General features: G+C 37.8%; 1 protein-coding gene across 2 annotated transcripts in view; it reads right to left on the bottom strand.

Annotated features, from left to right (window-relative positions):
• LOC132113485 (ecto-NOX disulfide-thiol exchanger 2-like) overlaps positions 1–15,469 on the bottom strand; it is a 233,914-nt gene that overhangs the window by 171,798 nt on the left and 46,647 nt on the right. For both annotated transcript variants that reach the window (XM_059521266.1, XM_059521264.1), the window contains exon 2: positions 7,155–7,228. In XM_059521266.1, coding sequence (XP_059377249.1) covers positions 7,155–7,191 — 37 coding nt within the window. In that variant the 5' untranslated portion in view covers positions 7,192–7,228. The remainder of the gene's footprint in view (positions 1–7,154; positions 7,229–15,469) is intronic.

Raw genomic sequence — 15,469 nt, 5'->3', positions numbered from 1 at the left:
GTTCACACCAAACGCGAAAAGAGCGTGAAATTTGCGTCGAACGCTTGAACATTTTGAGATCATTCGCGCGTGAAATTCGCTTCATTCGCGTGTGAAATTAACTTCACAACAGACATGAATTCGCGTCATGGTGGGCTTCTGCCAGCTGAGTTCACGCAGCATTTTCAACCACCATTTTTATTCGGATAATTTTCAAAATATTACTTTTATCGTGTCATGAAATGTGGTTTAAAAATATTTCAGGCGAGAATGTAGTTGTTTTAAACTCAAATATGCGGTTTATTTATAATGACAGCGTATATTTAAAAAATGTGTTTCGCCGATTTTGGTGATGAGCTCCATGCGATCAGCGGGAGCTCCGTGATCATGTGTCCGCCGAGAGCAGCCTCACCTCGGCTAGACCTTCTGACACCGCTGGCTCTGAAGTTTCTTTAGTGGTTCAAGATAAAATATAATTTGGGGTAAAACGAAACGTTTCTTATCTTTGGCCTTTATTCAATTAATCTATTAATATGTTTTATATATACAGGTCCTTTTTATTCCTGTCTCTATAGAAATATGAACTTCTGTCATATAGCTCCGGTTGACTGCTCACTGACAACATCAGTCATTCCTCCATGTTGAATGAGTGACTCCTAGCAGGCTCCTGACTGGTTAACGCGACGCGAATTGACGCCAAAGTTCAAATTTTTTTAACTCGGGCAGCAGACGCGAATTCGCGTCAAATGCTTAAATGCACAAAAAGCACAATTCGTGCTTAATGCACGTATCGCTCGAAACGCTCAATTCGCGCGTCAATTTGCATCATTCACGCGAACTAAACACGCAAATGAGGCGAATTCGCATCTCAGCTGCGTGGCGTTTCCGTTTTTAATTCGGCTCCCATGTTAACAGGTTAGAGCTTGCAGACTGCCTGCGTGAGTCGCGCGAAAACGCGTGCATGCTAGAAATAGAACCGACGCCTATTTTTCACGTGACACGCAAGCGTGTTGGAAGCTTTTCCAGGCAAAAAAGAATAGGAAAATGTTTATGTCATTTTGTACACAAATACATATTAATTAATGACATTTTGATGTTTGAAAGTCTATAGGTTGACTTAAATTCAGATATAAATGTAATTAAAAAAATAAATAAATAATTATCGATTTTCACATATTGCACCTGTCAAACAATCTATTTTGCCGTCCTTTATCAGTAGGCTTTATATATATGCTTAACATGAAGTATAGATATTGTTGTCATGAAGATAAGAGCCTGGTCTGTCGGCGGCCTCCCTCTATGTCATCTACAGTAGCAGCAGCACCAGTGCCGCGTCAGGCACGATTCTGGTGTGTAAAGACACAGAAAACACGATGCAGCCGCCACGCAACTGACACGCAGATGCTCAAATCACGCTTGGTGTGAACACAGCATAAGGACCTCTCTGTATAACTTTTACTAAATTGATGTACAAGGGTTAAATAATCCTTTGGCTTGCCAGAATCTCAGATGAACTTTAACACCTCCATGTTTACAGCTCCATATCTCTGGCCAGAGCTGCATGGCATAGTCAGGGTTACTTTCAGAGCTAAGAACATTTAACAGAGGTCTTAACACATTCGGCAGGAATTCACAGTTCTACCATGCTTCGTGGTTAGGAGAGCAGTGTGGTGAGCACAACATTTGATATTACAACGGTCTCATAAAAGCATGATAAGAGTGTGGGTGGAAACCGCAGCCTGCTACAGCTGCTGTATTTATCTCAAACCTGATGAACGCTGCAGACCAAGATCCTCAGGGGAAAGAGAATATCAAAACTTTATAGAATTTGTGTGCATAGCATACTGAAGCAAATTCTAGAATGTAAATAATGGGGTTGAAATATCTACAGTAGATCAAGTGTACTGCTCAGGAGTCTATTTATATACTTAGAAGTTAGATGCAAATATAATTAGCTTGTTTTGGCACCTTGCCCAAGGTTTTCATGGATGTCAACACTAGCCATCATTTTTGGCATCAGCCGGTTTCCTTTGGAATTCTTTTGATGTGCATGGATGCAAACATTGTCATATTCATTATGAACTGTTTATTTAGCTTTTTTTTAACAATTAGCTCTGAATATTCCAAAGCTGAAGGGGATACAAACAGCTGCCAAGAAGATTTTTCAGAGGTAAAGTGAGCATTCTTATGTTTTCGGCACTTATTTTAAACAGTTTTCATGCAATTAGGGAAATAAATGTGCATGGCGCTGTTTTGGTGGCGTAGAAATATTCAAAAGCTGTGCCGGAGTCATTTGTGCTACGAGGCAATTACATATCACAGCTTCAAAGTGACACATTAAAAGCACTGGAAACCTGGACTTTGATATGTTACTATAATGTTATGAAGCTTAAGTGAAAAACAACAGTTCTTTAAAGGGAGGGTAGCACATAAGAGCTTTCTTGCATGTCACGGCTCTTATCTGTAAATTAACGCAATAAAAGAGCAATCAAAGTCTGTTTGAGCAGTGCACTTTCCTTTCATTTACTCTAATCGAAGAGACATTTTCCTTCAAATTTCAGTGTACTACATCAAATATTAAACAGCCAACAGGTACAGTTAACACTAATAATTTGACAGCATCCAGCATTTCTGTTAAAATTCAAACTTTAGGAAAGGGACAGCAAAGAAGATATAACCATCCTGCCCCGTTCACATCTGTGGCTATCATTTATATGGTGGTAATGAAGCTGTAGGTGTTTGACAGATGATTCACCTTCACAAAGGTGAGCTAGATCTCTTCTCTCATGGACGCCAGCAATGCCCCTGGCTGGAGCAGTTTGCCTTTGGCTGAAAAACAGCAAATACAGTAAGATGCATTTTCATCCTGATTCCCCACAATGATGTGACTTGTGTGACACAGATGGGTTTCCTCTGGTCTTTTGAAAGGTGTTTGTTCATCACACATTTCCGGTTAGTCACACACATTCATGTTTTAATAACTTGAACACAATAAAAACAGTGTCTAAAGTTTCCTCTCACCTCACAGAGAATGAATAAAAGCTGGTCTGCACTCTTATTTAATTCATGCCTAGTTGAGGGACTGACTATACTCCTTTTTTACTTTTAAACAATTATTTATTTATTTTATTGGCCAAAAATTTTTTTTTTCCATTAGATGGGAGTTAATTACCTAAAATGCAATTTTCTATATGTCCGATGTTCTGGAACATATTGCCTTAATGGTCAAATTAAAAGGAAACCATACATTTCTTTGCATTAGGATGTCTTCCTTTCACTGAGAAAAAAATTGGGGAAAAATCTGCTGCAATAAAGAAAAAAAATGGCTAAAGCCTCAATCATTGGGTCACGAATGCAATTAAAATCCCAAGCGCTAAACTGGAATTCTGCCCATCATTTGGCCCAACTCATATCACAAGAGCGATGCACCTAAATATAAATCCTGAAGGCCTTGAAAATCAGACAAAGAGAGAATTTCAACTATGTTCAGAACAATTTACTGCATAGAAATCATACAAAATACAGGCAATCAGGCATTCAAGCAGCTCCAACAGTGAAGCGTGACACTACAACGCCAAGGTCATGGGTTTGATTCCCAGGGATTGCATGGACTGATGCACTCTAAGCTGAATAAAAGTGTCTGTCAAAAGGCATAAATGTAAAACATAAATAAAAAGCAAAAATGACTGGGTTATTAAACTACATACAAAGGTTAAAAACAAACAAACAAATGAACTGTCATCATAAAAACCTCTTTTCCATTTTCTTACCGAAATGTGTACATCCATATCAAACTGGCAACTGAATATATCAGGTTCATAATTTCCCTAAATACTCAATTCTACTCCTAGTTGAATGTTCTTATATATATATATATATATATATATATATATATATATATATATATATATATATATATATATATATATATATATTTAAAAGACGAATGAAAAAAAGGAAAGTAAGTTTAAGTTTGACATTGATATAGTATAGAAGCAAAGCATTGCTTTTTAATCTCAGTCCCCTGCAAATCCAGCGTCATTTTCAAATCATGTGGTTGGAAACTGATTTAATTTAGAGTATTCGTTCTCAAGTTTATTATTACCTGAAATCCAGAGCCTCAGACAAACAGTCCGGAGTGAACTCTGGTTCATGAATGAGACATTCTTTTGAACCGGTTCTTTTTAGTGAACTTGTTGGGTTTGCAGATCACAGCTTGAGGAGCACAGATCTACAAGTTACTCAACCAAAACTCACTTACAGGTGCCTGACAGTCACTCCAACTGGAAATGAGCCAAAATAGTGCCATATATGATCCTGTGATCAATGAACCATTCGGTGCTTCAGTTCCTCCAACAGTCACTGAACTGAAGAAACAGTTTGACTCGGACCGACGAGCCGAGGATAATCACATGAGTGAACCAAACACATGAATGAAGGGCCAAATTAAGGTTTTTATGGTTTCGTATTGTTTATGGTGAGCCGATGAAGACTAGTTTATTCACTTTATATGCTTTAGACACGTAAAACATCCACATTACATATCATTATTAGGTGCTTTAATAACTGAATTGCGTAAACGTGACATCATTGCGTGATTACCTAAAATGAACTAGTGAATTGAACCAGTTCATTGAAACGAACTGTCCTAAAGAACCATTTCACAGAAAATAATCATATTGTCCTATTGTCTAAATCTCTGGATTACAGGTAATAATATTGCAAATAGAGTTCAGTTTCTTGCACAGACCGATCATTTCTCTTCATAAGTGAAGTGAAGTGAAGTGAAGTGACATTCGGCCAAGTATGGTGACCCATACTCAGAATTTGTGCTCTGCATTTAACCCATCCGAAGTGCACACACACAGAGCAGTGAACACACACACACACTGTGAACACACACCCGGAGCAGTGGGCAGCCATTTATGCTGCGGCGCCCGGGGAGCAGTTGGGGGGAGCAGTTGGGGGTTCAGTGCCTTGCTCAAGAGCACCTCAGTCGTGGTATTGAGGGCAGTGAGAGAACTGTACATGCACTCCCCCCACCCACAATTCCTGCCGGCCCGGGACTCGAACCCACAACCCTTCGATTGGGAGTCCGATTCTCTAACCACCAGGCCACGACTTCCCCAGTAAGACCTCGATATATCGTCAGGAGCCACTAATTTTGTGTTTCTTGATATGATTTTTTAATTCTCAAGACTTATATTTTATGAATCACCAAAGACCACAGTTTCAGCTAAAAATCGTCTTTACTGTTCTGCTGAAGAAAGTCACTCACCTACATCTGGATGGAAGAAGCAGTTAACTAACTGCAGGCCTTCAAAGATGCAACAGAATAATGCAAACCAAATCTAAAATTTGTAATTGTTCTGCTTGTGTTGTATGACACAGTTCAATGAGACCTCCAGATTCATTATGGTGACTGATTGATGCAGGCGTTTCACCTTCAGCACCCTTCACCTCACAGCCAACACGAGTCCTGCAATTCTTCACACAAAACCAATTAACTAGGTGTGAAGTCGAACTCTTCAGCCTCTGGCATCTCCATTATTTAAGTATAAGGCAATAGCAAAATGTCCATTTATAATAAAGCAACAGAGCTGTGAGAGCAGAAAGCTGAGCTACAGTATGTGCATTCAGCTTACAGGCAACCTCACTGAATTAGTAATATATTGGTGTGAAAGACAAAGTTCTTTCGAAGTTGCCAGAACCGTTCGCAGTGGCACCGAGGTGAAAGACTGTCAAAAATAATTTAGTTACACAGAATATTGCTCAAATATTGTTCAAAAGTTTGGGGTCAGCAAGTTTATTCATTTATTTATTCATTTTTAAATAAGTTTGTTATGCTCAACAAGGCTGCATTTATTTGACCAAAATACAGCAATATTGTGGAATATTATTACAATTTAAAATAACTGTTTAAATTATAAAATATTTGAAAATTAATTTTATTTATGCGATGCAAAGCTGACTTTGACTGAAAATGACTTTTGTCCATCCAAAACTGATTAAAAGGAGTCAAATGGATGAAAGATTGCATAAATCGGTACTTAGCTATTGGCTAACAATATCCATCAGCCCATATCAGCAGAAAAAGGACAGATGTTTTCAAAAACTTACGAAAATATTACGATGATATGCAATAACACGAACCAGAATGTTCACAGTATGTGCAATAAATATAACTCAGATTTCAGACCTCAGATTTCAGTCTGTGCTGTCAGTTCTCTTTTTGTGACTGGCATTTAGTTGCCATTACCTTATGAGCGAGCACTAAAAGCACTCCTGGATCGGCGGTCCTTGATTGTGGAAAGGAGGAAGTCATCAGTCAACTCTGTTGCTGTGCGCTGGGCTAGATAAGAGGAACGTATTGTAAATGAAGCTCTCTGCCCCATACAGCTGTGTGGAGGGCAGAGTCGTGTGATTCAACAGAAACCAGCCGACCGGCACGGCCCACACAGAGCCTAATAAGAAAGGACACGCTCATCTTCCACACACCTTAGAGAAATTAAAGCCTTTGGCTCAATCCTCCTGTCAGGATTTGATTTCTAACACTCACTCCTCTGTGCGATTGAAGACCTGTCTGTCACGCTGAATGTCAGATGTCAAAACAGAGTTAAGATGGTTTGGAAAGTATTTAGCATTTTTAAAAAAAAACAACAACTAAACAAGTCAGTTTAACAAGCACAAAGCTTTTACCTCACAGAAAAATCTTTAAAAGATAGTGTTTACACAAGACATTGAACAAAATGTCCATCTGGCATTTCATACAGAAACCCTGGCTATTTATACGCTCTAATATCAGACTAGACCCTATACTTTCCTCTTGGCTCACAAAACCCATGTGAAACAGCATCAGCCTCATCTTACAAGCTTCATCTCTCACAACTTGATAAAAAGATTGCAATCTAAACTTCCTCTCATTTAGAAAGCGCAAACTAGAAGCGAAAAGTGATGGAGGTGATCCAGCAGACGTTTCCACCTGTCCGTGACAGAATAAATGCCAAAGAAAGCTCTTATTATTGAGAAGCAGCCTCTCGTGGGGACACATTGACAGCCTTATCAGGTGTGCAGCAGAGATCTAGCCAACAAATCCTTTCTCTGCCGTGAGATCTAGAAGCTTAAAGGGTCTCTGATGGTACATCAAGCAGACAGAAGAATGCATATCAACTCACCTACAGCTCGAGCAGATCTGTAGTCCTTGAACATCATGTGTTCAGCAGACGCTCAATCTCCTGGTGACGGCACCCTGTTAAGAAGACAATACAGGCTTAGCTGTGTTTGGATGTTAAAATGACTGAGGTATCTCTATGAAACAGCCTTGTGAGCATAGAACCACAGATGGCTTTCCATCAGCACGGTAAACATCTTGGAGAAGGCAATCTAAATTCAGCCAGAAACAAATATCCAAATAAATCCAAAACATCCATAATGCACAGCAGTTTAATGGTTAAAGTTGCCTGGGAATCATCTGATTCAAGAACAGCCGGAGTCCTAAACTGACAGCGGATGAGCCGAGCTTATTCACTGGGACTGAAACTGCATTTTGCAATTTTATATTTTTTGTACCTTGTGACAATGGAATTATCTAGCTGCTTTTTCGTGTCTGCGCAGGTCAACGTGTCACTCAAATAACGGCCAGTCTCAGTCTTTCAGTAAAACAGCTCCTGTCATAATAACTGTGAGGAAGCATTATCATTCTGTGCCTAATATTTTGGCGTCTGTAGCTTAATGTGAGGGGCATTGCACAATTTGTGTTGCCAAATGGTGTTCTGGAGATCTTTTCCCATTTGGAACTGGATTCACAAAATCTAATTATTCTTAATCTTAACTGCTATTTACTGATCACATGTATTCTTACATAATCAATCGATTCCAAAAATTAAGTATACTTTTATTTTGATTATAATACATTTTAAAATACTCATAATCAGATTATAGTTACTTTTTTATTGATGAAATATCATTCACACAATAGCTATAAATTATGAATAATTTATGGTTTCTCACTAGCTCTTTTATTTTTCTTCTTTTAAATCTCCCTTTCTGAAATACTGTAGCTCATTGCTTATATATCTTCAGAAGCTCTTTTAGTTTCACACAGAGATCAGTCACTAGTCACAGGGGCGCAACTATCCAGTGTAAGAGGGGTATGCAGCAAAACATTTTGCACCCCCCCCCCCCACTTCTAAATAAATAATTGTATAATATATATATATTATTAGGGGTGGCACAGTTCAAATTTTCACAGTTCGGTTTGTTTCACGGTTCAAGAGTCACGTTTCGGTACATTTCGGTATGTGCTAGGTTTATGGAGAAACTATAATTAAAAAAAAAATCTAACTACGAGCAACAGCAAAAATAAATACAATAGAGTAAAGAAAAAAAATAGATTTTTTTTTAGGGAGGTCTAGTATTATAGTTATTAGGTACGGAAATTGAATAAAGTAATTAAATGTAAAACAGCATAGCATATTTGACTGTATAAATTAAAGATTGTTCTTTATAAAAGTTACAAAAGCTTTTTAATCAAGAGCAGTGAGTGGTTTATTTGTTGTTGCTGTTCGATTAATATAAAGACTGTCACTTTAAGAGAATGCACTGATCCAGTAGGGCTACGTACCAAGATGGACATTTTGACATAATTTATGTCTGAATTTGTCCATTTAAATACAATACTTCAGACAGAGTTTATTTTTGCACGCGTTCTGAGGCGCGGGTTTGCGCGCTTCAGATGAGCGCATGCACAAATCTTCTCACTGCGCGCTATCAGCACCCGGGTGATGATGGAATAAATGTCAGCTCATTTTCCAGTTTTGCATATTCTAAGCTAGCTACATATTCTGTCCGCTACATTCTTAGTGTTAGCAAACTCTAGCTAGTCTGTTAACAGGAATAACAAGCCTCCAAGCATAGACGTCACATTTTAAATCCTACCTGTTGCCTTTCACCATTCACTTATTTAGCTGCTGTCTCATCCCTTGACATGCCATCTGCTTTTCTATATAACTATATATAACTTTTAATATAAATTGTTATTTTTTATTATTAAAAAAAAAATTAACCATCGCTTTGGCGCCCCCCATGGTGCGGCGCATATAGCGCATACACACTTTTTGCGCCACTGACTAGTCAGATGGCTTTAATTACACAGAAAAATGAAACATCACAGCATTTGAAACACTGGATTTATAAAAATCATTTCAGTTTAATAAAGTGTTCTCTGAACATTTCAACATCGCATCAAATACTATTCATTTTTATTTGATTTATAACCCAGTGGGTTATTACTATGTCTTTGGAAGGCTTTTGTCTTTAAACACATTAAAATGCACAAATTCACATTCTTTTTCATTCATTAACTTTTTTTTCTTCTTTCACCTGATATTTTAACGCATTCTCATCCCAAGGCTATTTGAAGAAGCCCTGAGATTTTAAGGTAATAAGTTAATAATTAAGCAACACATTAACATGTTCTTGGTTCTCTGTCGTTGGTTAATGGTCACATGACATGTAGGAAAACAAATCTTTTTTTCATTTTTTTTGCAAGTGTTTTATTTTAACTGGTTTTAAAATGGTTTATTTTTATTTTATATATTTTATGATTTCATTAATTATAAGCTTTTCATTAAACTTACTAACCGCAGTTAAGGAAACCCTAATGCAATGCGATATTTAATGCAATTCCTGTTTAACAACAAATTAATGGAATATATTTTCATTCTCTTTGCATTTATATATCAATATGGAACAATATATATATATTTTTTATATATATAAATCAATGTGATAAACGAATGAGATCAAAAAAAAAATCAAAAATGTGTAATGTAATGGATTACGTTACTGACTATAATTTCTGTCATGTCATTTGGAATCAGTAACAGAATATAATCTGTAAGTAATCTGCCCAGCTCTGCCTAAAGGTAAGATGTTTATTTAATTTATTGGGTTTTTTAAAATATTAAGCATTGCAACATAACGCTAACTACATGTAGCCTAATACATATTATAAGTGCTCAGGAGCACTCTGAAGTCACGCCACTGATCAATAACATACAGCAACTTATGAAAGTACTGTATACTCATCAATCAAGAGTTAAATAGCATTTTTTTATTTTATAATTAAATCATGATTTTTCGCAGTATTATAAGAGCGTCCATTGACACAAATATACTGTACAGGATGCATTTCGGAGTACAAAGACAGAGTGTAAATGAATAAAACAAGCCGCTCCATCTTAAACAGACTTGTTTGCAAGCCATTTTGATTATTACATAAACTGCAGATTGTTTATTAGGTTGATTTTTGGCCAAAACTGCCATACAATCAGACAACACCTGTCATTTTCATCTAAACATAAGATGTTCTAAAGAAAATAATAGAGAACTTGCGGAATTTTTCAAGAAGTGCACTTTGTTATAAGAATTTATTTGTAAAGGATTTTTATGAATCTGGCTCCCTGATGGTAAATTACACTCAAAAGTAAATTGTCATAAGGCACATAAAACCAAGCTGATCTGTTTTTATTTTCCAATAGCACAAGCAACTTACATTTAAACCATGAAATATTGCAGTTAAAGTTAAAGACAAACTAACTTGTTGAAGGTTCGGAGACTGTAAAGACCATCGACTCTACCGTGCGACTCCACCAGGCAGGGACATCGGCAGGGAATATAAGTATTGTTTCGATTAATCTCTTTTTCCTACTCCTTGTTTCATTCCTGTTTCAGTTGTTTTTTGTTTATAATCAAATTACTATGTGTTTCCAGATCCCTACTCTCACTACCACTCGGAAACCACACATCACACAATGTAGACAGCGCAATCTTAACAACCTGCACACTTTGCCTATATCTGCTAATACACTACTTTCTTTTTCTATTGGTCTCTGGAATTGCCAGTCTGCTGTAAACAAAGCCGATTTCATTACTTCTATTATTAGTCATTCATAGCTTAATCTCATGGCCCTAACAGAGACCTGGATCAAACCAGAGGACACTGCTACACCTGCAGCACTCTCCAATAATTTCTCATTTTCCCACTCCCCCCGTTTGACTGGAAGAGGTGGAGGTACTGGACTGCTCATCTCTAATGATTGGAAATTTAATTCTTTACCATCTTTGGGTATCAACAGCTCCTTTGAATCTCATTCAGTTACTGTTACCTACCCTTTTAAAATACATTTTGTAGTTGTCTATCGACCCCCAGGACCACTGGGTAACTTTTTGGATGAATTAGATGTGTTGCTCTCAACCTTTTCTGAGGATGGTACTCCCCTAGTTATGCTTGGAGATTTCAACATCCATCTAGATAAACCTCTGTTTGCTGATTTCCACACTCTGCTTGCCTCTTTTGATCTCAACCGAGTGTCAACTACTGCTACTCACAAATCAGGCAACCAACTGGACCTTATTTATACACGACACTGCTCTACTGATCATGTTCTGGTTACTCCACTGCACACGTCGGATCACTTCCTCCTCACTCTTAACCTCAACATGGTTCCTGACACTTCACTTACCCCTCCACATGTCATCTTTTGACGTAACCTTCGCATACTCTTTTACCCTCCCGGCTACCTGCAATGGTTTCATCTTCACTTCCTTCCCCTAAACTGTTTGAATCTTTTGATGCTAACAGTGCTACTGATACTTTCTGCTCCACTCTTACATCTTGTTTAGACACTGTTTGCCCCTTGTCTTCCAGGCCAGCCCGTAACACCCCTTCTGCCCCTTGTTTATCTGATGTTCTACGCGAACACCGTTCTAAGCTTAGAGCTGCTGAAAGGGTGTGGTGCAAATCCAGAAATACTACTGACCTTAATGTGTATCAGTCACTCCTATCTTCTTTCTCTGCTAATGTCTCCACTGCTAAAATGACATACTACCATAACAAAATTAACAATTCATCTAACTCTCGCTTGTTTTTAAAACATTTTCCTCACTTCTTTGTCCTCCTCCTCCCCCTCCTGCTTCATCTCTAATAGCTGACGACTTTGCAACGTTTTTCATTGATAAAATTAAACACATTAGTGCACAATTTTCCACACCACAATCAGTCAAGCTCATATCACCAGCAATCTTACACTCATTTACATCCTTCTCTTCACTCTCTGAGGCAGAAGTCTCAAAACTCATCCTTTCTAATCACCCTACAACTTGCCCGCTTGATCCTAATCCATCTCATCTCCTACAAGCCATTTCTCCTGCAGTTGTACCTGCACTCACTCACATCAACAACACATCCCTCCACACTGGTGTTTTTCCCTCATCATTTAGACAGGCACGTATAACTCCACTATTTAAGAAACCCAACCTCAACCCATCTCTTTTAGAGAACTACAGACCAGTTTCCCTTCTTCCTTTCATTGCAAAAACACTTGAACGAGCTGTGTTCAACCAAGTCTCTACATTTCACACACACAACAACCTCCTTGACAGTAACCAATCTGGCTTCAGAAGTGGACATTCAACTGAGACTGCCCAGTTGTTGAAGCTCTAAGACTGGCAAGAGCGGGAATCCAAATCTTCAGTACTTATCCTGCTTGATCTGTCCGCTGCTTTTGACACGGTTAACCACCAGATCCTCCTATCAACCTTACTGGCAAAAGGCATCTCAGGAACCACACTTCAATGGTTTGAGTCTTACCTATCAGATAGGTCCTTCAAAGTATCTTGGAGAGGTGAGGTGTCCAAGTCACAACATCTAACTACTGGGGTGCCTCAGGGCTCAGTTCTTGGACCACTTCTCTTCTCTGTCTACATGGTATCATTAGGTTCTGTCATTCAGAAACATGGCTTTTCATACCACTGCTATGCTGATGACACTCAACTCTACCTCTCATTCCATCCTGATGATCCGACGGTAGCTATTCGCATCTCAGCTTGTCTAACAGACATTTCTTCCTGGATGATGGAACATCACCTTCAACTCAACCTTGCCAAGACAGAACTGCTTGTGATTCCAGCCAACCCATCGTTTCATCACAATTTCACCATCAAGTTAGGCACATCAACCATAACTCCTTCAAAAACAGCTAGAATCCTTGGAGTTATGATTGATGATCAGCTGACTTTCTCAGACCACATTGCTAAAACTGTCCGATCCTGCAGATTTGCTTTATTCAACTTCAAGAAGATCAAGCCCTTTCTTTCGGATCATGCTGCACAACTCCTTGTTCAAGCTCTTGTTCTGTCCAGGCTGGACTATTGCAATGCTCTCTTGGCAGGTCTTCCAGCCAATTCCATGAAACCATTACAATTAATTCAGAACGCGGCAGCAAGATTAATTTTTAATGAGCCAAAAAGAAAACACGTCACACCTCTGTTTATCAATTTGCACTGGCTTCCAATAGCTGCTCATATAAAATTTCATGGCATTGATGTTTGCCTTCAAAACTACCACTGGCTCTGCACCCCTTTATCTAAATTTGTTACTTCAGACTTATGTGCCATCTAGAAGCTTGCGTTCTGCAAGTGAACGTCGCTTGATTGTGCCATCCCAAAGAAGCACAAAGTCACTTTTACGGACTTTTAAATTAAATGTTACCTCCTGGTGGAATGACCTCCCCAATTCAATCCGGACAGCTGAGTCCTTAGCCATCTTCAAAAATCGGCTTAAAACACATCTCTTCCATCTTTATTTGACCCTCTAACTTTAACACTCACTATTCTAATTCTATTCTTTAAAAAAAATCTAACTACCTTTCTAATCTTTTTGTATTCTATTTTCTTTTCATTAATTATGCAATTGTATGTGTGTGTGCATGTGTAAAGACCTCTAACACTAGCTTGCTCTATTCTTTTTTTTATTCTATCGGTTTTCTTTATATTATATTATTTAAAATCCCATGCAATATGTACTGTGTTAACCTAACTGAGACTTGTTATAGCACTTATATATCATTGCTCTTTTCGTAATCTGTAAGTCGCTTTGGATAAAATTTGGATAAATTCTATTAAAATATGTTTTACACAAGAAATCCTTGCATAAATTAAAAACAGCTTATGAATGAGTGAGCCTTGAATGAGAAGTTCGACATCTTTATATACACAACCTGGTCATATCCATTTTCAAAATAATAACTAATAACTCCATGATTTAGTATTGGGTTCACCTAATAATGTCTGTTTTTAAAACAAGTTTATTGCACCAATACTAAAAGTCTATATACTGTGAATATATTCAACACAGTTCTTAGTCTTTCCTTCCCATGACAAGAAGCTACAAGAGTTTACACTGAATTAAAATCCAAATTTATCGTGTAACCAAAATAGATTTTATGCATAATATGGGACTTGATTATAAACAAGCCTGAATACATTAGGACTTTCCAGTGTCTCTGCTTTATCACACCCAGCTACTCATTCAAAAAGATGCAATTTAACAGCCATCCACAGCACATTACAATAATTAAAAAATCAAATTCATCAATACTTGATCAGAGCAATCGTTTGGCAAAATTGCACATTATTCAATGACTGCAAACTGCTCTGAAACCACAAGCTTGAAGAATGTGCAACAGAACAGCTATTTGACTTTAAACCCACAGCGAAACCATTAATTTCCTTACATCACAGGCTTCTGAAGTGTTATAATCATTAGGCCATATTGCAATTCTTGTCCCAAAATTCAAGACTTTATAAAATGATAATTAAGACTGTTATATCAGTTAAAATATTTAAGACATTAACTTTTTATGGATTATGAAAAGCAGAGACTCCCAAGAATAGCCGCTCACTGAGGTTAGTATTTCTGACCCACATGTAAACGGGCAGGAACTTACAGTCACAAAACCAACTGTAAAGAGTTCATCTAAGAGTCAGGTATGATGCACAACTTTTAGATCTCAGCAGGGTGCCTTGCATTTTCAGCTGGTTAAAAAAGCTTTGTAGAACACACAGCCTAAAAATTAAACACATGCATGGATGAACTGTTCAAAGCAAGATCTAAAATGTGCATTTAAAGAAGTAGATGGGGCATATTTTCATGCCAGTAAAAAAAAAAACTTGCTAATTAAAACTAGATCATTAGTGAACAGAGCCATAAATGTTACATTCCTTTTCGTAGTGGCTAAGTGTAGTGGAAGTCTAGTTGAAATTGCTTGCAGCACCTTTATCGGTGCTCTAATAAATCTGTGCATTTGATCTTGTGGCTAAGTGTAGTCAAGTGTGTAAAACAAGCGGGTATGGTTCAGTCTTTAGTCTGAGGTTGAGCCTGGAGGGAGAGGAACTTGAATGGATGCAGCCATCACATCTGACAGAAAAACGTTAGCAAAAAATCCTTCCTCGTGATGAACAACACTATATAAGGTCTATTCCTCAAACTCGACTGTAGCTTGCAGGGCTGTTAGCAATGTGTTTGAACCCATGAGGCATATAAAACCGCATTTGGGCAAAATGGACATTAAAAATGCATTTGGAGGTTAGATTTCAGTTAGTGGTCCAATGAAAATGATTCAGTAATGGCACTGGCCAGCATGAAACA

This window comes from Carassius carassius, chromosome 33, assembly GCF_963082965.1.
Source record: "Carassius carassius chromosome 33, fCarCar2.1, whole genome shotgun sequence".
Taxonomy (NCBI): Eukaryota; Metazoa; Chordata; class Actinopteri; order Cypriniformes; family Cyprinidae; genus Carassius; species Carassius carassius.
This window is presented reverse-complemented; position numbering and strand designations above follow the sequence as displayed.